General features: G+C 38.5%; 1 protein-coding gene across 1 annotated transcript in view; it reads left to right on the forward strand.

Moving 5' to 3' along the window:
* The window catches only part of BANK1 (B cell scaffold protein with ankyrin repeats 1), a 177,194-nt gene that overhangs the window by 72,752 nt on the left and 78,713 nt on the right, over window positions 1-25,729 (forward strand). The window contains exons 6-7 of the mRNA XM_034442209.3: window positions 2,859-2,982; window positions 17,441-17,637. Coding sequence (XP_034298100.1) covers window positions 2,859-2,982; window positions 17,441-17,637 — 321 coding nt within the window. The remainder of the gene's footprint in view (window positions 1-2,858; window positions 2,983-17,440; window positions 17,638-25,729) is intronic.

The raw sequence follows: 25,729 nt of genomic DNA on the forward strand, positions 1-25,729 counted from the left end.
ATCTAATATCTTCAAAAATCTGAAAATCCTCAAAACAACCCAGCTCAGCTCTAGAAGTATGTTTTCTTTTTTTTTATAAAAAGTTTTTTATTTTTGAATACATTAAAAACAAACACAAAACAAACAACACATATATACAAATCATTTTTCCGTTGTTAACAGCTCGTTTAAGGTGATCCTTTCTTATTATTTACATATATTCTAACTTTATCTTAATCTACTTAAATAATCTAATTTCCTTTGTGTCGACTTCTCTTTACTTTGATCTTCAGCACATTCAATCCATATTATCACAAAAATAAACAACAGAGTATTATTTCCGTTCCCCCTTTTTTTGCCCTTTATTCCTTTTTTCGTTTTTTCTTTTCTTGCACCAATCATACCATCTAAACCATACTTTATAGTAATCTGAGTCCTCTCTTTCCTTAAGTTCCTTTGTAAGCTCGTCCATCTCTGCGCATTCAAGGATTTTTTTGATTAAATCCTCTTCTGTTGGTGGATATTCCTTCTTCCAGTTTTGCGCATATATTATGCAGGCTGCAGTTAATATATGTAATATTAAATATTGAATTTCTTTTGTATAGTTTCCTGTTGGAATCCCTAATAAGAATTGCTCTGGCTCTCTCTTTATAGAGAAGTATGTTTTCTATTAGATTCAGAAAATTGGGAGACAGAAAGTCTGATCATCTGGAATTGCATCTTATAACAGGACTACAAAATGGGGCCTCTACTGACAACTGATACTGATTCGCTTATTCATCTGTTTACTGTATATATAGATATTTTTATGCAGCTTCACAAAACATGTATATCTTTGAGCGGAGGAATGCTTGGAGTATTGGGAGCAAACACTGGAAAATTACGTTCATACACAGCCGATCCCATTTTGTTCTAACAGTGCATTTGAAAACTTTCCCACATTTCCCAAAAGTCCTGGGTGAATAACTGAGGCTGCAAGAGAATGCATGCCTAAAATTTTCCAGGGAGTTCATGATTCAGAAGATTCAGAATAAAGATCTCCTATCCTTATACTTCAATCTCTTATATTTTGCCATGCCAGGGTTTCAACATGCCTTACTGATTATTCATGTCTGTTTTTGAAATTATTCATATTGCTCAGGTGAATGTGTGTGTGTGTGTGTGTGTGTGTGTGTGTTTTTTTAAAAAAACCCTTTATTCTATGACTAAGTCCCATATGAATGTGCTTCAGAGAAAGTATGGAAAGGAAAAGTGTGTAAATAAGCTGAAAGGCACAAAATCTCGCAAACCAGAAATGATAGACTGTCACAACTAAAAGGCACTAATAGCAACAATCAATGAGGAAAGAGAAAGAGAATCACAAGAACATGCATAAGAGAATGGGGTGTCCTACTGGATTAGATTCAAAGCTCCTGAACTTCAACTGACCTATCATCTCCAAGCCATTCTAAATACAGCCAATTTGGTGGCACAGTCTCTCAATGAGAGAGAAGCACCTATGCTATGGTGTCTGGGGACTATCTAGATCCCCTTGAGTGGTGTTCCTCAACTTCCATGATTTTGTGATGTTTGGACTTCAACTCCCAGAATTCCCCAGCCACTAGGGAATTCTGGATGATGAAGTCAAATGCATTTTAAACTCATGGAGGTAGAGAAACACTACTCTAAAGAAAAGAAATTAAGCTACATAACAACCAGTTTGCTTTATGTCTGCTTCCTCTAGTCAGGAATACAAAGAAGTAGATGGGGCCATTCAATTTGCTGGAATCAAAACTCTAATCATGCCTCAAGCCCAAGGAAAACATTACCCTGGCACTTGCCAGAAGACAAAACGCAGGCTTGTCCTGTTTTCTAATACGCCGTTACCAGAAGGCAATTTGCATTGTGAAAGCTCAACATGTGTCTTGAACAACAGACATGGTGCTTGTCTTCCTGGTGATAAGATTACCCTGTTCTTGATGGATGGAGAGCTAATAAGATGTAAAGGCAAGAGAGCACCCTTGCAGTTACTAAAACAAAAAACACCTTAAGGCAATGCAGGGCTAGCAAATAGTAGCCTGAAATGTTGGCTTGCAGCTTCTCAAATGTTTCCTTCCTCAAAAAAAAAAAAATCAAACAAACAAGATGTCAATCACAACTTTGCCATTGAAGCCAAATCCTGCTACATACAACAAAGAATGGAATGGCGTGGAATGGAGCGGGATGGGACAGGATGGGACGGGACGGGATGGAACAGAACAGAACAGAACAGAACAGAACAGAATAGAATAGAATAGAATAGAATTCTTTATTGGCCAAGTGTGATTGGACACACAAGGTATTGTATCATCTGCAAAGGGATGGGTCTTTGATTTCATTCAGTTATGGCTACTACCTTTACTTTCTCAACCTCCTCCCTGCACATAAGCCAGCTTCCCAATGGGAAAAATAGAAATGGTATCCTACTTTGTAATTAATTGGAAACACATTACTTCACTACTGGAGGATCTGCAGAAATAGCCCACTTCCGTGAGCATTGTAAGTTCTATTATAAGAAGTCCACCCAGGACACCACAGCTGCAGTCTCTGGCATAGTAAGGCTGTCCTTTAATTACTTTAATTACTTTTTAGGACTTGTGTTTCTCCAGGAAATAGCTGCCATGATAAACTTCCACTGATCTTCAGTGATTTTCTTCGCCCTTAAACCCATCTGAGAAATTATCTCTCTTACCAGATCACCAGCAACTCTTTTAAAAACTAATAGCTGTTTCCAACTTCAATGGTGCAAAATATTCCCACATGAGTTTGCTCTTTTTGCTCTTTTGCTTTTGGATGATGGTACAAATCTGTATGCCCTCAGGTTATTCTTTGTTTTCTTTGCCTCTATCTCAACCCCATAGGCTTTCAAGTTTTCATCAGCAGAGAAAATGGATAGCATTCTCACACTCTTGCTGAAAAGTTCAATCATTTCTCATGGTTTTAGCAGCTTTCCAAATGAAGTCACAGATCATGACCAGGAAACTGGTACGTACGTATATTATCCTTTGTCTGATTTGTTTACTGAGAAGGTTCGTATCAGGGTCATTTTTCATATATGTTAATACAGGGCACACTTTGTGAGAACCTCAAGTTTCACAAAAGTGTCAACACTCTCCCCCCCCCCACATCAAAAAATATGGAGAAGACCATGTTCATAATTTATTGTTGTTGTTTTTATTATTGGCTAATAATTTTTTCATCAATATTATTTGGCTGGATTATAATATTAATTTATAGATTATTATTACATTATTACTCTGAATGTTTTAAATTGTTCATTGATTATTTTATCTAAGGATGTCTTAATTGTTGGTTTGTGACTGTAAACATTCATAATCCTAGAAAGAGTTGGAAAGATGTAACTGGAGTAAATAAATAGCTTGAGACTGCCCAGGCACAAGAGATTGGGGAAAAAATATAAAAGGAGAAATGAAGTGCAGAATTATGTTTAATTTTGTATATTAGAAATATGTTTTGCTGGCTGGTTGGCTGACTGACTGCTTTTAACATTAAACAGAAGCCCCTCATAATTTTTTTGAAGATTTCACTGGTAAAATAAATGAATCTTTGTTGTTTTCAAGTAAGGTAGTGAAATTATAGTTAGCATTCAAATTTATCTTTTCTTACCACAACAGTGGCCCCTGGAGAAATTCAGAAAATTCAGAAAAAAGAAAATCTTAATGTACCAATGAGAGTAGGATTAAAAATAGTTAATGGCCTATCCACTTTTCTTCCACTATAGCCACTAACATCTTCAATGTTGTATTTAAGGAATGATAGAAAATCATTTAAAACTGCCTTCAAGACTAGCAACTATGAATAGGTAATCTTCCATGAATTTGTCCAGTCCCCTTTTTTTAAATCATTTAAATCAGTAACTTCACCAATCCGTCACTCGAGATTTTCAGAAACAGACTCGACAACCATTTAACTGCAATGGTATAAGGCAGTGATGGCAAACCTTTTCGGCACCGAGTGCCCAAACTGGAATGTGCATGAATGTGCACATGCCAGAAACCCGAAGACCAACTGGCTGGCACGCACATGCCTGTTTTTTGGCTGTTTTTCGGTCCGTTTTCAGACTGTTTTTCAGGCCATTTTTCAGAAAACGGCCTGAAAAATGGCCTGAAAATAGCCTGAAAAATAGCCCAAAAATGGCCTGGGGTGGGGTTTTTTTGCCATTTTGGACTGTTTTTCAGGCCATTTTTCAGAAAATGGCCTGAAAAACAGCCTGAAAACGGCCCGAACAAAAGCCTGAAAACGGCCCAAAAAAAGCCTGTTTTTTTCCTGTCATTTTGCCTTTTTTGGGGGGGGCGTTTTTCTGCACTCCGGCACCCGCAAAGACCAGCTGACCGTGGGCACCAGAAACCAGAAGAGCAGCTGGCGACGTCACACATGCCCACAGAGAGGGCTCTGGGTGCCACCTTTAGCACATGTGCCATAGATTAGCCATCACAGATATAAGGTCTGAAAAAGGGCTGGGCTAGAGGATAAGAGTCCTTTCAGCCCTGAGGTTCTGTGTTCTATCACATCTGATGGCCATGAAATCCCATACCTACCTACACTGTGTCATCTAAAGAAATGCTAACTTTGATTGCTCTTGAATCTGTCTATATTTAGTTTTATAGAACGACACTACATTATGGTAGAGGGAAAACATTTTTGTCCATATTTTTTATTCCATACATTATTTGATGTAGGTTTATCATGTTTCCTATTTTCTATTCACTTCGAATTAAAATACTGCAGATATTCTAGCCTTTTTTTCAGAGGGGAACTGCTCTAATGCTGATAATAATATTGAATACATTTTTACAACAGTTGCACTCTGAGCTGGCATTTACATTGAGCTGTTCCCCGTGACTCTAAGATCCCGTTGCTAATTACTCAACAATAGCTTCGATCCCATTAGCATCTGGGTGAAAGTGGATGTACGTGCAGGCCATCATGAATCACTTTTGATTCTTTCCATTGAATTGCATTTGAAGGTAATGGACAAATATGGCATCATGTCACCTGGCATTTTTTGCCCATAGCAGAATACAGATGTCTATGAAAATTCTCAGTCATCCAGGTCATGGTTGTCCCAATATGATTGTCCCAACATAAGAGAACAAAACCATCAGGACTAGATTCAGCAATCCATTTGCATTTAAAAGACAAGGCCACTATTTTGAAAATAGCAAAGTCCACATTTTGGACAGAGAGGACCACTGGTTTTAAAGAGGGGTCAAAGAGGCCATCTATGTCAAAATTGAAAAGCCATCTCTCAACAGAGAGGGAGGGATACAACAACATCTATCTCCAGTCTACAACAGAGTCCTTTCAATAGTTCCAAAAAGGCTCCACACCCCTCTGCATTAGTCAGCTGACCCTGATGACACAGATAAACTTCCAGGTGGCCTTAACGGCTTGCTAAAAGAATGCAAATGACCAGTTGTCTGCAAAGAGTATAAATCCTTCCATTCCCCACCATCCAGTCAGAGCTGAAGAAGTTTCTTGGATGCAAAGCGAAATGTCTTCAAAGAAAAAACAGAAAATCCAGTTGCCTCTTGAAAAAACACCTTTGGGATAGCAGAATAAAGGTTTTCCTTGTTGGTATCAGGTAGCATACCAGCTCCAATTGCCATTCCTTTTCTCTTCTTTCAAAGTCTGAAAAAAGAGGACAGTAATGTTGCAAAGATATTCACCCTGTGCTTCTCCAAATTAATCCAAATTAGGCTTTATTGTTGTGGACGATCATTTGAACATGAGCCAGCAATGTGCAACAGCATCCAAAAAAGCTAAAACAATCCTGGGTTGTATAAACAGAGGCATAGAATCAAGATCAGTATATGACGTATTAGTGCCACTTTACAAAACCTTAGTAAGACCACACCTGGAATACTGCAACCAGTTTTGGCCACCGTTCTACAAAAAAGATGTTGAGACTTTGGAAAAAGTTCAGAGAAGAGCATCTAAGATGATCAAAGGCCTGGAGACTAAACCATATGAGGAATGGCTGCAGGTTTTGGGTCTGGCTAGTCTAAAGAAAAGAAGAATGAAGGGTGGCATGATAGCAGTATTCCAGTATTTGAGGGGCTGCCAAAAAGATGAGAGGGACAAATTATTCTCCAAAACACCAGAGGGCAGAACAAAAAATAATGGTTGGAAACTAATTAAAGAGACAAGCAACCTGGAATTAAGGAGAAACTTCCTAACAGTGAGGACAATTAACCAGTGAAACAGCTTGCCTCCAGAAATTGTGGGTAATCCATCTCTGGAGGTTTTTAAGAAGAGACTAGACAATCACTTGTCTGAAATGGTATAGGTTCTTCTGCCTGAGCATGGGGCTGGACTAGAAGACTTCCAAGGTCCCTTCCAGCTTCTCTTCTCTTCCCTTCCCTTCCCTTCCCTTCCCTTCCCTTCCCTTCCCTTCCCTTCCCTTCCCTTCCCTTCCCTTCCCTCCCACTCCCTTCCCTTCCCTTCCCTTCCCTTCCATTCCCTTCCCTTCCCTTCCCTTCCCTCCCTCCCCCTCCCTTCCCTTCCCTTCCGTTCCGTTCCATTCCATTCCATTCCATTCCATTCCATTCTATTCTATTCTATTCTATTCTAGTCTAGTCTATTCTGTTCTAGTTTTTGGTAGATAATTTGTGCGTGTTTCTAACATGCTTTGACCTGTTGGCAAAGTGGCTTTGGGCGTTTGGCTAAATAAACTATACATAATGTACAGCACTACACAGAAAGTCTCTTATTTGTTTCACTACCTCCTTCTCTGACTCACACAATATCTATTGGTATTTTTAGTTCTGAGGTCCCTGGCAGCCTAGAGAAGGGGGGAATAAGAAAGGAAAAAGTTTCTGGGCTTGCTGGATTCTAATAACTTTGACAGGCTCTTTTTGCTAATGTTTTCCAAAAGCTCCACCAATAGCTTCAGAGGTGGGCTGCTGTCGGTTCGGACCAGTTCAGGCGAACTGGTAGTTCCGACCAGCGGCTGGACCTGGCCACCCGCCTCAGCGCTATCCCATCCTATATAATCACCGTGTGTTTGATGCTGCACGCATGCACAGAAGGCACGCACTCACATTTTCAGTTCTCGACGAACCGGTTGTTACATTATGTGATGTCCACCTCTGAATAGCTTGCTCAGCAAATCTACCCCTTGGTGTTCCTGCTAAGTGTCCACCTGCAGATTCCTCCTCCACCTGTTCCTTGATATATATCTCCAAAAACATACAAAATACAAATCATACAAAAACAATTCCAGGCATCTCAAATAACCTCCTTCTTCTATATGTCAGTGAGTCTGATTTTGGCACACAAGAAAAAAAAATGCAACCTTCAGATTATGCCGGATTATCTTACTCTGCCATAAACTTTTTCTCCAAAACACTTTCTTCTTGTTGTTGTGCCATATCCGTCATCGGACGTTGGCAATCATGTTGGCAATCCTATTTTTATCAACAGCCTCACCAAAAAGTGCTGTTGAGTTTTGTCCAAACCAGTCCCTTAGATTTTGAAGCCATGATGTTCTTCTTCTGCCTGGACCTCATTTGCCATCAATCTTTCCCGGGGGGATTAAGTGAAGTATGGCATATTTTTCTGGGTGTCGCATCACATGTCCAGAATATTCTAACTAAAATGCTTTCTATTATTAAAAAAAATAGGAGGAGGAGATGGAATCACATGCTTTGGTTTCCAGACTGCTTGCTAAAATTACATCTGAAACTGGATGCTTCAATGTTTTAAACTTCTAAAAGTGACCACAGTCACTTTTAGAGGTTTAAAACATAATTTGAACATATCCTAACAACTGTTCTACATTTCATTCCATTTATATTCATAGCAGGGATAATCTGGGACCACTGTTTTCATAGGGGTGAGTATTCTCTCCATGTGTTGATTCTCCATGGTCTTTGCCCTCATCAGTGTTTTCATTCAAGTGCTGTAGTTAATCCGTGCATGTACATGTAGATGACACATGCACATACATACATACATACATACATACATACATACATACATACAGTAGTGGCCAAAATTGTGGAAACCTTTTGGGAAAAGTGTATTTTTGAGGTTTGCTGGCTAATAACACCACTTTTGGGGGGAGTTTCAAGATAATCATATTCCACTACTGGAATGGCTTGGGAATAGCCCAGACCTTAACTCAATTAAAAATCTACGGAGCCGACTAAAGAAACTTGTTAGTCAGAAGCAACCCAGAAATAAAACCCAGTTAATAGAAGCAATCATTCAATCTTGGTTTCACATTATAACAGTTGCAGAACTAAAAGACCTGGTTCACTCCATGGGAAGACGTTGTAAGGCCGTAATTCATGCTAAAGGTTACCCAACCAAGTATTAACTGATGTGATAATTTTTGTATATCTTGTTTTTTCTACGTGTTTCACTTTTTTCTTTATACTGTAACTGGTATTCTAATAGCAAATCCTTCATAAAAGTTATTGCATTACATTCTTGATTGAATTATCTTTCCACTAATATGTAATTTTATGGTACTACTCAAAAAAAAAGTGGTGTTATTAGCTAGTTTTAGAAAATACACTTTTCCCAAAAGGTTTCCACAATTTTGGCCACTTCTGTAGTTATATCCCACCTGTACAAATATTCCTAAATAAATCACATTGAGGAGCAGTGTGTATCAAACACAAAAATTAACAGTCCATATCGACAATTTGAGAAGTTATTACCATAAATTCAGGCTACTCTTACCATTAAATGATGTCAAGTAATCACCTCAGACATAAACAATGGAAATCAGCAGCAACCTTAGTGTTCCCTTTAACCCAGCCTCCTTGGCCCAAAATCTATTTTAGCAGTGCTGCAGTTCAGTACAAATTCAGACTATAAATTCTTCTGTAGGGCCAATAATCTTGGAGGAATAAATAAAGGTAAAGCAGTAACAATATTTTCTGAAACTTTATTTACAGATGTTCCTTGCTAGCTTGTTATCCAATTCATCTAGATTAAAAAAAAGACTATGATGTGCGATGCACCTCATGCTGTGGTTGAACTGTGCTTTTCCTGAGATAATTGCTGTTCGTGCATTCAGATTTTCCCTATTGATACTGAAAATGTAGGTTTACAGGTCAAAAGTTGTAATTAACAGTAATTACAGTGGGCTCTGAGCAAGGTGATGATGGAATAAAAGGGAATAAAAGGCTATCTGTTCAGGAAATAATCCTATCAGAAAAATGTTCGTTTCCATTTATTTATTTATTTATTTATTTATTTATTTATTTATTTATTTATTTAGTTGCATTTCTATGCCACCCAATTCCCAAGGGACTCTAATTTAGTAAGAAAAATATACTTGTTGAGTTGACAGAGAAAATAATGGACATATCTGGCTTTGTAAGTAAAGTTTAAAAATCTGAGGAAATCCGGGGCTGCCACCAAGAAAATTATAATCCACAATAATAAACTATAATACACAGACCCAATGAAATATAATATTGAAGCAAGTGTCCAAATTGCTTCAAGACAATAGCTTCTGGAAGCTTCTGTACCCCTCACACAACAGTTCCCTCCTCCACAAGGAGCGCTTCAGGCATGTAAAGAGAGCTCAGACTACTTACAGCAGGCAAGCGCTTGTGACCCTATGTTTAGACTCCGACCAGGAAGTACAACTCTCTGCCTTTATAAAGGTAAAGATAAAGCTTTCCCTCGCACATATGTGTTAGTCGTTCCTGACTCTAGGGGGCGGTGCTCATCTCCTTTCAAAGCCGAAGAGCCAGCGCTGTCCGAAGACGTTTCCATGGTCATGTGGCCAGCATGACTAAATGCCAAAGGTGCATGGAATGCTGTTACCTTGCTCTGCCTTTATAGACTCAGGCTAACATCCAATTTCACAGATGAAGCTGCAGTTCAAAACTTTGTTTATCCACTAGGATACTAGAAAGCCCAATGTTGGTGGAAACAATAGATGGCAGCTGCTTTGAGCTGAGCCAGTATTATGAGCCATTATTTCCTCACAACTGACAAGACAAGACAAGATCATACACAATTTTTGCAAATCTGTGTGACTGCTTCTTTACAGATTCCCATTATGCTGGAATCTGATTGGTGTCCATCTCTTTGAGGTAGCTCAGACTAGGAATCCAATGTCATGTACATCAGTACTATCTCAAAGGTGCTTTTTTCTTCAAAAGACAACTTGACTGGGGTTTTTTTCCTTGAGGAAGAAGAAGAAAACATTTTGGATAGAGAGGACCATTGGTTTCAGGGTGGGCTTCAAAAATTTTAGCAAGGGATTCTCTGCCCGGTTGCTGGGTGGGTGTGACCATGGTGGGCATGGCTTAGTTGGCCTCCTGCACACGGTGGGGGGTTGTTTTTGCCCTCCCCTGGCTCCGTAGGCTTTCCTTGAGCCTCTGGGAGGACGAAAACGGCCTCCCCAGGCTCCGGAGGCCCTCTGGAGGCCGGAAACGGGCCCGTTTCCAGCCCTCCTGAACTTCCAATAGGCCCATTTTTCACCCTTCCCGAGCCTCCACGCGCACCCTGCATTTACCTGCATCCAAAATGGGCTGTGTGGGGACTCCTGGTAGGGGCGGGGCGGGCGAGGCCAGCCAGGAGTGGGATTTGGAGGTTCTCTGAACTGCACAGAATCTTAGCTAGAGGTTCTCCCAAACCCCTGCGAACCCCAACCAGCGAACCCCTGATTGGTTTAGAAGAGAAGTAAAAGAATCTATTTATGTTAGAATTGAACACCTCTCCCTTAACAGAGGGGGAGGGATAAAATGCCACCTATCTCCAATTTATAATGCAGGCCTTACAGCAGTTCCAAGAATGTTCCAGAATCAATTGCACCCAGTTTCAAGTGACCCTGATGCACAGATAAACCCCCATGTGACCTCAACAGCTCTCAGAGTGACCAGTTAGTGACCAGATGACTGCAAAGAAATATAATCCTTCCATCCCCATACCTTATTAGAACCTATCTTTCCATCCCCACCTTCCAGTCTCAATTGCCAGTACCTATCCTTCCAGCCACCCCCATCATCAAAATTGATGAAGCTTCTTGGATGAGAAGTGAAAAGTTTTCTTCTTCCTCCTCAAGGAAAAAACAGTCCAGTTGCCTTTTGAAGAAGAAAAAAAATACCTTTGAGACAACCTGGATGACCAAGATTCTCCATAGACATTTAGATCAGTACTTACTTTTATGGTAACAGAATCTTGCAAGTCTGAATGCACTCTGAGAATTGGGAAGGGACTTATTTGAGACATTTTAATCATGTTACATTCCTGCTCTAGATTAGGCAACTCTCCCTTCTGTCCCTTAAGGCTTCTCTCTGCTCTCTGCAATTGACAGCAGTCGCATAAGCCAAATGTGTACTGGGAGCAAGGAACATTTCTTTTCCAACACCAAGCTATTAACAGCACTGGTTAGAAGTTTTGTACTGTGTGCCCTACCTCAGACTGGTTCAATATTGTCACTCTCCTGCCTTGCTAGAGAAATGCTTGAAATTTGTGCATGTGATTGGAAAAACAGGAGGCAATGACCCAGGCCCAAGTAGGTAGTAGTCGACGCAAACAGTTCTAAAACAAACAGACTTTATTAGAACAGCTGAGAATTAACTCATTCTCAGCGTAGTCCAAACTAAATCAAAACAAACTCTTCATAACACAAATTCTTCAGTCTAATCACCAACCTTGGTATAATTAGGCAAACTGCCAAAGGCTTTTCTTGGCAAAAGTTCAGAAGCAGAAGACGCCGACCAGAGATAAGTGCAGCAAGACAAGAACAAGTCTATCAATGTTGTTTTCCAACAAAGAGCCCAAGAGCCATTGCTGATCTTTTAAGCCTTATGAGAGGGACCAATCATCTCTTGGCCTTACTCCCGAGTCTTCCTCTTTGCTATAGCTGCTCTTGCCTTCTGGCAGCTCTTCTCATATGTGCACAAGGAACAGGCTCCTCTTGTTCCTCTGCCTCTCTACTGTCAGCCTCTGGAGGCTCCAGAGTCCGCACCTCACTCCCCGATGGCCCTGGCCCCATCTCTGCCTCTGACGCAGAGCTCTCATCTGGGCCTTCCGCAGCCTCCAGGACTGGACCATGTTCTTCCTCAGCATCATCGCTATCCGACTCTGCTACCAGCTCCTCAGGCTGCTGGTGGACCACAACAGTGTGCCCAAACCCCAAATGTCTGTGAAGAGACAGCACTCAATGCTTACATGAGACTTAATGATCTAGAAAGGATTTCTGGGAAACAGTTTAAAGAAAGGATTTACTTATCCTTCCAAATCTCCAGTGTATGCACTTACATTTTTTGTTCCTAAAGGAGATGATGACTTTGTTCTTACATTTCACAACTATAGACTTCTTAACCAGAGGTAAGAAGGTATTTCAGATAACCAGCAATGGTTATCTGGACCACCTACAAAAGCCATGCAATTTTACAAAGTTGGCCTTGAGAAGTTCTTACAATTTGATCAGAATGAAAGTGGGACAGGATTGCTTTGACATCAGATACACAAATTTGAATTCAGGTAGACCATTCTTATAGAAGTTGTATAGAAGTTGCAACAGTGCTAAAAAATAAATTACTTATTGCTTCTCGGATATATGATCACTGCAGCATCCCAGTCCTATAATCACCATTGGCATATGTCACACTCAACTTTGGACAAGCAAAGTCAATGGAGAAGCTGGGAATAAAATTTCAAGTCACTGTCATTTGATGTCTCACTTAACTACAACAATGGAAATGACATCATAAGTCAGGCATGGCCACTTGATCTTTTGCTTAACAACTGCATCACTTAGTGATAGATTTTTCCATTCCCAACTTATGAGGACTATCTGTACACAATGATGCCTTTTGGTTTGATTAATTTCAGGGTAGCCTCCTCTAAATTCACAAACTTTTTTTTTTAACATTTTAGACAATTATGGAGTGATGCATTTGTTTTTTTGAATACAGTGTTTTATTATTTTTTAAAATTCAACCAAATAATATTTTCACTTATCTATTTAAACATTTGTAAACCCAACCTTCAACCCCCCCTTCCCTCCCCCCTCCTCCCGACTTCCCAGAAGAAAAACAGGGTATAAATTTTACCAAACATACGCTAAAATATGCTAAGTTAATGCAAGACATTAAAACTCCCTAGACCCCTTAACTCCCCTTCTACAGATTATTCATCAACCTCCCTTTAAACTCAAAATAACATATAATCCTTTAGCCCTAAGAGTTTTTAAGATATTCTTAGTTCATTTACTTAATCATTTGACTCTTCCTCCTACTTTTGTTCTCAATATTCAAATATTTTTAAAAATCTTAATACAACAATAATTAAACCTTAATTAATCATTAATTGAACTCTTAATTCATTTACTTAATCATTATAATTAATCATTAATACATCAATAGTTAGACCAGAGAAAGTTAATCTTCCATTCTTCCTTTCTTTCTGTATTTTTTCCAGTCTTTCTTCCTCCCTCCTACTTTTATTTTGAGGAGGTTTTGAATTTTAACTGGGGGTTGATGTATCTTTAAAACTTGTCCCTTTCTTGGAACCATTTCCTCTGATTTAGAACCCCCATATTGACTCTTCTTGCTTATATAATCAGTCAGTTCATAGAACGAAGAATTAACTCGATCAGTTTGCAAAGAAAAGTCCAATTGTTGCATTTCAATTAATTGTGTGAAAGCCTCTGCCAAATCTTCTTTATCCTCTGAAACCTCGTGGGGCTGGTCAGTTTCTTCTTCTTTCTGCTCCAAATTATCAGTTAATTCCAAAAGGGCAGGAAGAAAGTTTGAAGATTCTTGAGAGCCAGCCAGTTCCAGCTTCTCTGTTTTGGTCAAAATGTCTCCTACATTGTCATTGTGCTTTCCTTCAAACACATCCTCAGTTGCTTTTATATCCTCCACCGGTTCTATAAATTTTTGTTCTATGATTGCTGTTAGGTTATTAATAATTACAATTTGGTTATTCATGGCTTCCTTTATAAATTCTGTAAGGTCTCTAAAAAAATCCTCCTGGCTCTGTGATTCAGTTCTCTGTGTCATTTCTGATGCCATTAGAGAACCTCCACCACTTTCAGAAACTCCTTGCTTGGAAGCCATATTATTTTAAAAGAATTTTTCTTTTCACAACCATAAAATCTCTTGAACAGCTTTCTCAGATTTATTTGTAATTTATCAAACAAGATAGTCTTTTCTACACCCAGCTCTCAAATCCCAGCAGTTTAAATCCAGTCTCTGAGCACAAATCTGTTAACAAGCACTTTTATTTCCAACTTTCACTTTCACACCCACAACGAAGACACCATTTCCACCTCCAGCTCAGCAAAATCAAGTAGAAACAATGTATCCCAGGAGTTAAGCATATACTTGCAAAAGCTTGTTCTCCTGCTTTTGTTCTGTCTGCTTTTTGAAATCAGTTAATCTTCTTCTTGACAGCAGAGTCGGTCGCTGGTGTCTGGCTCCGTTTAAACGGAGTCACCACGGATACGGAGCTTCAGTGGGCTGAGCGGGGAGCTCTCACTCTCCAAGCCCCTGGAATTACTCCAGGGGCTTCTGGGGAGTTCTACCCTCGCCCACTGGCTCTCCTCTCCTTCTTCTCCCAAAGGAGAGGTTTTTAAGCCATCTGACAGCTGATTAGCGCTGTCAGAAAGGCTCCAACGGAATCGTGGAGCTGGTGGTCCAAAAAGACCGTCCACAACGCCGGCGGTGCCAACCGGAAGCCTCGGAGTGATGCATTTGTATGACATACTGATTTTTCAGAAAATATTTCCTTGCATGCAGCAAATGTCAGAAACAATGAGACTCTGTAAACACAAACTTTTTGGCTAAATTAGAAAAATTAGCATTCGATCTACTCCATCTGATCTCAAAATTTCTAATGAAGGCATACAGAGGAACCTGGCAAATGTATAATATATTCTTTCATGACAAACACTCTAAAATGTGAAGGATCTGCAGCATTTTCTGGGATTTGCCAATTTCTATAGAAAATTCATTCCTCATTTTGCAGAATGCACCAGGTCACAGTCTCAACTCATAAAAGAAAAGTTGCAAGTGTGTATGGTTTACTCAAGAACAGATAGCATTCCAGGAACTGAAAAACTTTCCACTTCACAGCAGCTGCATGAAGACTCCATGCACAAATTCATGGTACTGACCAATGCTTTGATGTGGCAATTGGAGCCAAGAAAGAAAAGAAGGGGGCATATCTTCTGCAATGTGCATTTTATTTCAAGTTGCTTTTACTAGCAGAACAGAACTATAACATCTTCAGTAAGGACTTTCTTGTGATAAAAATCAGCATTCCAACACTGAAGACACTTCATGGAAAGAACTGCCCTTCTAATATAGGAATGTAACAAGTATGAAATTATAATGTTATGTGGGGTTGATCTTGAGAAACAGGAAGAAGAGCCACAGTCTGGGCAATGATCAGATAAGAGAAAGTTGGAATGACAGTGTAACAAACTTCTCAGAGTTTCTTGGGAAGATCCCTAGTTTCTTGGACTGTAAAAGCGAGGAGAGAGACATGATCTTTCAATTTTGCAAGATAATGTTAATATAATCTTGAAATAAGGATCGAGATAGTATCTCTTGATGTTCTTCTTGTCTGGGCTATCTCACAAGGCTAGCAGAAGTAGAAGCAATTCTGGACTCAAGACGAGAAGGGCTATCCAGAATCAAAGAGATTATGGGAAAGAGCAACAGACATCCATGGTCCACACTTAGTACACCAGTTTCATTTACAACTTTGAGGAAAACTCTATGATCTGTCAGCACCACAGAACGGCTATGGATCCTAAAATTAAAAGAGTTTTAATTTCCCAGTTAGAGACACTCACTGCCCAAATGGGCATGCAGCCTTTTGTTTAGCTTACTGTGGAGCTCTTGGCAACTGAAAGCAATATATTCACAAAGTCTTATTTAATCTGATTTATTGAAAGAAAAAAGGGATGGATAGCAGAAATCTTGACAACTGGATGCTTTCACTTTAATAAATATTTTTGTCTAAATTCGCTGGGATAGGGATCTCTTAATTCTCTTGCTAACAGCCATTTGATAGACAGGGGAAGCAGTTAACTGCTGGATTTTCCTGGTATTGAAGGAATATATCAAAGTTCTGCAAATCTTTATTATTACTTTATTCAAGTTCGGAGAAGGCTATAATATCAGTTGCTGGAGAACATGAGCAAGAAAGTGCCGCTGTCATGATGTACCATTTCAGTGGTGGGTTGCTACCGGTTCACCCCGATTCGGGAGAGCCGGTAGTAGAAATCTTCATAGGAGAGCGAACCGGTTCACTTTGAATGTCAGTTGGGTCCTCCCCACCGCTATACCTACCTTTATTTCTTTTGTTTTTTGGTCAGCTGTAAAGCGCGGCAGAGTTGATTGCCATGCCTCAGCTGTTTTTTTACTCAATGCGCTTGTGCAAAGCGGCGATCGCGCGCAAAGCACATGCGCGATGCGAACCGGTGGTAAAACTGAATAGAACCCACCACTACACCATATATGAATGCTTGGTTAGCTTCTGGAGAAAGAGCAGGAATGCAATACTAGAGAGGATTTGGTTTAATATAGCACAGTTCTCATTTCTTCCTATTGCCATGTTATTGTTATTGCATTGTGCAATTTATCCCTTGTCTTTTAAAAGGTATGATCCCAATGATGATGAATAAGAACAGAGTGTTTTATTGAGTAATGTTATTCCAGCTGATAACAATATGTGCCTTGTAATGAACATTTGGTTTTGGTTTACTTTTTTCACAAGGACTCAAGTGACAAATAAAATGAACAGTCTCAGTTCTTGACCTATTTCATGGTACTGTTTAACAGCCCCATCTTCACATGTATAGTGCCTATTACAGAAGCCTTTAAATGGTCTATGTGATTAGCAAGCTGATATTCTTAACACATTTTAGCTGTATTTGTTACTCTATGCCATTGAAAGAAACTATTATCTTTCCAATTACCACAGCACATCTCTGCAGAATTTTGTTCAGCTAAGCAACAAAAAGACTAGTGTGCAATTAAAACTCATGGATCATAAATATATATTAGACTTGTTTGTGGTGTTTGCACTATTTCCTTATTTCGGTTAAGACACTACAATTATTATTCAGTTGTATTAAGTTGTAAGTGGAGTTCCAAAAGCATAATGATAACTGTTCAAAAATCATTATTAATTTGAAAGGAATGGTAGCTGCATGTAAAAGGACATATATAATTTGTTTATATGTCCAATAAAGTGGTCCTGTGTCCAACTTTACAGAAAATCAACTTGTGTTTGAAGGATTGTTAAATGGAAACTCAGTTCAAAAATAAGACATCATAAAGAGAGCAGGGATCAGCAATAGTTAGCAACTGAATAGTAGGTCTACCATGCTATATGACTCTTTAATGTATATATTTATTTCCCCATGTTCTAAAGGAATTGACTGATATTTTGTGATATATATGCACATCTTTGTTTTTCAATCCAGATTCACAGTTAGAGGAACTTCCCACTCTTTTCCATTGTGCAGCTAAATTTGGATTAAAGAAACTTGCTGGACTTCTTCTCCAAGATCCCAAAGCCATTCAAGCGTGTAGCATTACTAACAAGTATGGAGAAAACCCAGCTCACATTGCAAAAAAGTATGGCCAGAAAGAAATTTGGAAGGTCCTTAAAGAATTACCAGTAAGTATCTGCTGCTACACATCGACATTACATTCATAATATGTTATGAAATAAATGGGAACACTAGTTACACGTTGAGAATTTTCATTGTGATAAAACATGGAGAGAAATCTGTGAACAGACACATTTGTGAATATTATAATCAGATTTATGAAAAAATTACATACACAATCTATAGGCATTCATTCTAATGATACATACATTATACTGTTTCATAATAATTTGATATTTTTGCTTTTTGAATGAAAAGACTAAAATGCATAATTATAGAGAATGAAACACATTATATGATCAACTATTATTTAGATATTTTTTTTTTGCATCAACTGCATGTTTGATTTTGCCAATTTAGTATTATTAAAAGGAATTGCATATTCTAACTTATTATGTAGTATAATCAGAGAGGGGTTGTCTTGTTTCACATTACCAAATTTATTCTAAGCATCATTGAAGGAAGGCAACTGCTTATCTTCTAAATTTCTAAAGGTTGGCATCAGGCAATGTAAAGCAGACATACAGTAGTTTCTTTCTTGAAAAGATATCGATGGGAATTAATACAAATAAATTAACTGCCATTGCAGCATTAACCTCAAAAGAGGAAGGAGGATGGGATGGGATGGGATGGGATGGGATGGGATGGGATGGGATGGGATGGGATGGGATGGGACGAGAGGGGAAGGGAGGGGAGGGGAGGAGAAAGAGGGGAGGGAAGAGGGGGAGGGGAGGGAAAAAGGAGAGGGAAGGGGGAGGGGGAGGAAATGAGAAATAGAAGCTGACATATTACAGTGCATATTAAACTATATCTTGAAGATGGTTCAACATAGAATATAAGGTAAGCTTCTTAGATGTGTCTGCGTAGCAATGACAGAGAATTCTGATTCTAAAAGCTGAGATTGAAAATAACTTTGTAAAGGGCAGGTTTTCAGCTGAACCTCCTCTCAGGGTTCCAAGTAACACCCCTAACCAAGTAAGACTCCGAGGCAAGCATTTCCTCAAAGTTCCATTTTATTAGATATGTCATATTCTGAAGTCTCCCAGGTTTTCCCCTCCCAAAGGAAAGTCAAAGCCCCTTCCCTTGCACCCACATGTCCATCACATGGTCCAATCAGATCACCATCCTAACTGGAGTAGTTTGGGTTTTTTTTTTAACTTTGGACCTTTTTGCCAGAATAATTAAACTAAAAGGTGGAATTATGTGCAACTGCCAAATGGTTTTCAGTAAATCTGGAAGTTTTTAAAAATCATGTTGTAGCATTTTTGTGGTATTTACTTTAAATACTGTACCATTACATTAGACATTTTCACCCAGTCCTTTTCAAGGAGAGCTCTTGTATGAAGCATGAACCAATGTTCTCAAAAGAGGAAGTAGGAAAAGGTCCACAGAAGAAAATAATAGTTCCCCCTTCCTTTTCTTTCTTACTTTTCTATCACTGCTAATTTTACATTACAGGACACGTGAAAATTCTGGTAAACAATTTTTTTTAACCAAAAGTCATCTGAGAAAGTTAATACATTGTGACATAGTGCAATAAGAGATTGCTTGTGTGGGAGATGGTACCTGCTGGGATCAGCTGCCATCTCATTACCTCCCAGCAATTCCATTTTGCTTGTATTCATTATTCCAAAAGAAAAATAGTCTCTATTTCAATCTCTCTACAATGGGAAATTAATTGGAAGAGATCATTGCACAACATAATATATATGTGGCTATTTCTTAGTTCCAAAGCCAAGAGACACAGCATAACAGATCTTTAAACAGACCCTTAAGCAGAAGGGTTGGGCCAAGAATGATTGTGATATAGGTTAATGGAAAATAGCTATTGAGCATAGTGGTTTAGAAGTGGAAAACTACTTTAGATACACCAAACAATGGAAAACTCTGATACTGATATACAATATGCTAATAAAAAGTAATGTTTGATCTGTCATGTGGCACCTGAGTCTTCTACTGCCCTACAAATAGATCACTTACCCGTGTTCTTCATAACCAGAGCAAAGTATATCCAAATCAGCGGTGAAATCTGGCTGGATCTATCCGGCTCGCGCGAACCAGCAGTTCGCGGTTTACTCTCTGTGCATGCGCAAAACAGGCATACACATGCATATTGCGTGCACACTCCCACGTGCTCCCGTTCCCAAACCAGTAGCAAAGGTAAGTGGATTTCACCACTGATCCAAATCAATATATATAAATAAACTCAAATATATAACTCCAGGATATAAGATCAAATTAGATCTGCAGAGCCTTCTCTACTGGAAATTAAAATGAATCGTTAGGTTGGAATTCACCACCTGGAAAAATAGCTGATCCTTGTCATCTTCCTTAGTTCATTAAAGATTGCCAAATGCTTTCTTTTTGCTATGCTAACATAATGGGCAGGGATATGGAGAAGTAGTTTTTCTTTCCATATGGCCTTGAGCCCAACAAACAGCTCAGCTTAATCTGCTTCCAAGAATTTTCCATTAGAATTTCAAAGCTGATCCTCAGATAGATCTTACATAAAATGAACATGAGGGTTCACTTTTTGTACTGTGAAATAGTTCAGGAATACACAAAATATTCAGGGTCCCCAAAGCCGCGCAAGAAATTGGCAGAGGTAGAAAGCCTACCTCAAAAAGAAGCAGAACAGTATTAAGATGTTACTGTTGATCAAAGAACAAGGAGACTTGGGTTCAAATTTGTCAGAGGCAATTAGCCCGGTTATCTTCCTGGGGTAATTGCTTGGATCATGGCATTTTCCTTGTGTATACCTTTGAAAAAATAAGACCGGAATACAACTTCTAATTAAACTCATATTTATTGTAAAGAAGAAAATAAAACATCTTACTAGTCTAAAAAAATTAAATTGTTACATTTTGATAAAGTTCCTACCGGCCACCTCTCTGTGGTCGGACTTCTTGGCAAGAGAACAAAGAAAAGTGAAGAAGCAAGTGAAAGAAAGGAATGCGGATACACGTAATTAGCTTACTGATAAGAAATTTTGGCAAGCTACGGAAAGTCTGACAGTCCAGAAATAATGAGTTCTGCTGGTAAATACAAAAACGCAGTGACAAAATTCCTATTCCGTCATGAAGCTCATTGGAGAACTACCTTTCTTCCAGCTTTGAATGTCTCTCTCTTATGAAAATGAGATAAAAGAAAGTCACTATGAATTATGTATGCCACACTGAGGTGCTGTTCTGAGGGCTCTCCCTGCCTTCAAATTGTCACATTAGGGCAGGGGTGAAATGTAAAATTTGTTACTACCGGTTCTGTGGGTGTGGCTTGGTGGGGGAGGGTAATGTGACTGGGTGGGCGTGGCCAACTTTTTTTTTTTTTTAACTTTTCAAAGCATTTTTTCTAATGCTTTGAAAAGCCTCTGCCGATCAGGCAACTCAGCTGGGATCGTCAGATAAATTTTATAAAAAATACCTCTCTGCTGATCAGGCAACTCAGCTGGGATCGTCAGAGACTTTTCAAAGCATTTTTTTACCACCTCTTCAGCCAAGAGGTTGCAGAAAAAAATGCTTTGAAAAGCCTCTGATGATCCCAGCTGAGCCACGTGATCATCAGATGCTTTTTTTTTTTACTTTTAAAAGCATTTTTTCATCGGAAGAGGTTGTAGAAAAAATGCTTTTAAAAGTAAAAAAAAAAAAGCCTCTGATGATCGTGCGGCTCAGCTGGGCATGAGGGGGGGCGCAGGGATTTTTGCTACTGGTTCTCCGAACCACCCACCGCCATCGCTACCAGAGCGGGCGATCCGGTCCGAACCGGGAGCATTTCACCTCTGCATTAGGGGCAGCACTGCAGAAAGAAAAATTTTCTGAACAGATTTTAAAAGTAGATGTGCAACCAAAACAATTTGTTTATTTAGTAGTATTAAATACATACACTTAGTCTGAAAAGCTTTGCTTGTTTGTTTTTTAAAAAATAATACAGACTATCCTGTAGATCAGGGGTCTCCAACCTTGGCAACTTTAAAGCTGGCAGACTTCAACTCCCAGAATTCCCCAGCCAGCTTTGCTTTGCTTTGCTGGCTGAGGAATTCTGGGAGTTGAAGTCCTCCAGGCTTAAAGTTGCCAAGGTTGGAGACCTCTGCTGTAGATGACTTTTGCATTGCCTGATATGAACAAAATTATTTCAGTTTGATATTTTCCTCAAAGCTTTACAAATATTTTAATTTTTCAGCTAATAATATATAGTAGTATCTACATATCTTCAATAAATTGATTATTTTTGCTGTTATCTTTAATTCAAACAACAATGTACACCTATAATAACATATTATCACATTCTTTTCTCTTTTTGTAGTACTTTGAATTTTTCATTGCCTGTAACAAATATAGCTAGTCAAAAGAAAAAAAAAATACAAACTGTAGTCAAATAACTGGATAACTGGAGTTCTCATTATTTCTTCCAAAAACATATACATCAGTAGAAAAGAGTCAGATTGATACTGGATCTATCTTAGCAACATCAATGGAATTTAGATGTAATCATCAAAATTCATCTGGCAGGATACGTAGAGGCTATTTGGTGGTTATGAGTTTATTCTGGAATTTGCTTCAGGGAATCTTGTCCCACTGTTGCATTGATACAGACTTTCCTTTTGGGAGGAAGATCCAGAGATAGACAGAATTACTTTTTTGCTGCTATAATGGTTGGATTGTATTTCCTCATTTTGATTGGTGGTGCATATTATCACATTCTTATTCCCATTCATTTGAATCTGTTCTGTCAGTGGGGGGGGGAACCACCTCTATCAATCTTACTTCAATTAAAGTTGACCTGGGTATTGAGATTCATCGGGGAGACTCTGTTTGTGGCTTCATTTGTTATTATGACTCATGAAGTCAGAGCTTCATTAGGGTCACAGCACTACATCTTGCTGAAAATGTAAACCATCATTCAGGATCTAGCATGAACTAGTCAAGGATAAGACTCAGATATATATGGTAAGTTGTTTTTACTGTAGATGCAAGAAGCTCTAATAATGAAAATTAGCTACTGCAAAGCCTAGTAATCAAGTCCACTATACAATTCCAGGGCTTAAATCTTACATCCCCTTCACCACTCTTACATGGCGATGGACTTCTTGCTTGTTTTTCAGCCAAGTAGGGAGAACCTAGCCATGTTCTGTTTATTTTTTTATTTTTTTATTGGTTCGATTTATATGCCGCCCTTCTCCGGAGACTCAGGGTGGCTTACAATGTGTTAAGCAATAGCCTTCATACTTTTGTATATACCTGCTTAATAGGGCTTTTGGACCTCCCTAAGTGGTGTTCTTTTTTATACGAAGTCAGCTTATTGCCCCCACAATCCGGGTCCTCATTTTACCTACCTCGGAAGGATGGAAGGCTGAGTCAACCTTGAGCCTGGTGAGATTTGAACTTGCAGTAATTGCAGGCAGCTGGCAGCTAAGTGCTATTTAACAGCGCTTTAGTCCACTGCTCCACCAGTGTTGAGAGTCCTATCTGTACTTGAACTCTTTGCTTTTAGCCATGGCAATTTCAGCTCTCACACATGTGAGGGTTCAAAACAGGGCTTTTTATTTTATTTATTTATTTATTTATTTATTTATTTATTTAGTTAGTTAGTTAGTTAGTTAGTTAGTTTGTCAAATATGTACGAGATAACACTAGGTCCTTGACAGAGTGGGGGTCGCCTACGAGGTCGTATCCACCCAGCTTGTATTTGGTGTTCTGATATTTGTTGCCAATGTCTAAGGCAGAGCATTTGTTGATTGAGATTTGGAGTTGCCAATTGTGCGACCATTCTGACACATAGTCAAGGTCACTTTGTAGGATCGCAGCATTGCTGGTGGTGTTAAATAGTTTTACGTCATCAGCGAAGAGGACACAGCTGCTTATAATATGATCGCAAAGGTCATTTATGTAAAGTAGAAAGAGTGTGGGTCTTAGAACGCTGCCTTGGGGGACACAACTCTTTATTGGTGCCAGGTTTGATAGGACGCTCCCTATTTTGGCTACTTGTTGCCTGTTTGACAGGAACGCAGTTATCCACTTGTGCAGGGATCTAGAAATGCCGTAAGAACTTAGTTTTAACAGTAGTTTGTCATGTTCCACTGAATCGAAGGCTTTTATTTTTTTTCAGTGGTGGCATACCAATTTTCAAATTCCTTCCCAGGCGTACTCTGCAAAAACCCAAAGTTGCTTTGTCATCAACAAACCTATTTGTAAGGTAATTTAAAATATTGCTTTAAAAATGAAGTGATCCTTACAGTGATGTCATTGCATTCTAAATGACATCCAAATTTGTGTATTATTTTTAATTTTAGTTCAGAGATGCATTAATAGTGTTTTGTGCACAGTTCTTGGCTGTTTCAAGAGAAAGAAAGGTGTGTGTGTGTTTAGCCAGACAAATACACATAAACAGACACACAATAATAACATCAGCAACATTTACAAATGTGAATATAAAATTGTTAATCAGAAAAGGTGCAAGCAGACTGGTTTTTGCTACAATAGACTAACACAGCTGTCTACTATAATGTCTAATCTTCAAAGGATATTGTTACACAGTTCATTGGAGTAGGCTATTGACCATGAGATTATTCTCCAAATATTATTTATTTTCAAATTAAAACAGCAGTTTTACCCAATTGCACATCAACCTGAGTATACAGGGGAAATTTATTTTAACAACAGTATCTGGTTTTCTAAACCCAAAATACTTTATTCAGTTTTGCAAAATGTACATTGATGTAAATGCAGACATAAACAGTGAGGAAAAAATATTAAAAATATATACTTTTTTGCAATTTAACTGCCTAGTTAAATATTCACTCAAGCAATACATTAGTTTTTGTTTTTGTTTTTTTAAATTTGATTTATATGCCGCCCTTCTCCGGAGACTCAGGGGGGCTTACAATGCGTTAAGCAATAGCCTTCATACTTTTGTATATTTATACAAAGTCAGCTTATTGCCCCCACAAACTGGGTCCTAGTTAATTTACAATCAGTTGAATACAAAGACATCAAGAGTAGCTTGATTTAGAATGCCTTCTAAATGAAAATGAGCAGAATCCATCAACTAGGGAAAATTTTCAGAATATCATACCAAAGGATGAAATCATGAAACACTGAATGGTCCTTCAACAAATTCCACTTTGTCAGAAGTGTGGGTTTTTTGTTTTTGTTTTTTGTAATAGGATTATACTTGTAGGAGCATTTTATACATGCTGGACCATAACAATGTAGGTCAACATGCTCTTGAATCTTGAAGAATATAAGCCAAATATCTTTCTGAGAACTTTTCTTACTTGAAGTTGAGGCATGGAGAGAAAGAGAAACATCTTCATTAGTTCTATCACATCTTCTATTTGAATGGTCCAGTGACAGTTTTGTTCACATTGCTGCTTACTTCTTCAATGCTTCTTGGTTCCTTCTTTTTCCAGAAATCATTACTATTGTACTTGTTCTTGAGGACAGAAAGGCATTATTATTATTTTTTTCTTTCAAAGGAAGATCTCCCTCGGAAAGAAAAACTTTACGTTTTTTTTGAAAAACATGGCATGCCAGAATGTATGGCTAGCAGACTAGCCAGCTGATCAATGCTTTGAGATCTTCAAAAGTAACTTTCTCCAAAGATGTGCAATAAAAGATGTGCAACATCCAAAGATGTGCAACATATTCTAAACTCAAAACTTTCTCAGCTTAAAACATCATTTCATGTGTGTCTCTCTGTGTGTGTTTATTATTAGAAAAGAATTTTACGCAGAACTGGAAAAAAAACAATAGAAACTTAGAAAAAAGTAGAAAGAAGAAAAAGATATAAAAGGATAAGAGAAAAAGAGAGAAAAAGAGAGAAGGAAAAGAAGCTGCTTTTGAGTTTCTTTTCAGCAGTTACTAGCATGATTATGACCAATTTCCAGCCTCTCAAATTACATATTTGGCTTACTTCTTCCCATAAACAATACTTTTTAGTCATTAAAGCTTAACATTGCCAATTTATTTTTGTCCATTTTCAGCATAATGTCCATGAAGTGTTTTCAATTTTTATCAAAGTAAATGTAGTAACTGTGAGAGGGATCTTGAAGTCCTAGTGAAAGCCAATGCAGTCCTAGGCTGCATCCACAGAGGGATTGTTTCA

The sequence above is a fragment of the Pantherophis guttatus genome, chromosome 8 (assembly GCF_059756535.1).
Source record: "Pantherophis guttatus breed Tessera chromosome 8, ASM5975653v1, whole genome shotgun sequence".
NCBI classification, from domain to species: Eukaryota; Metazoa; Chordata; class Lepidosauria; order Squamata; family Colubridae; genus Pantherophis; species Pantherophis guttatus.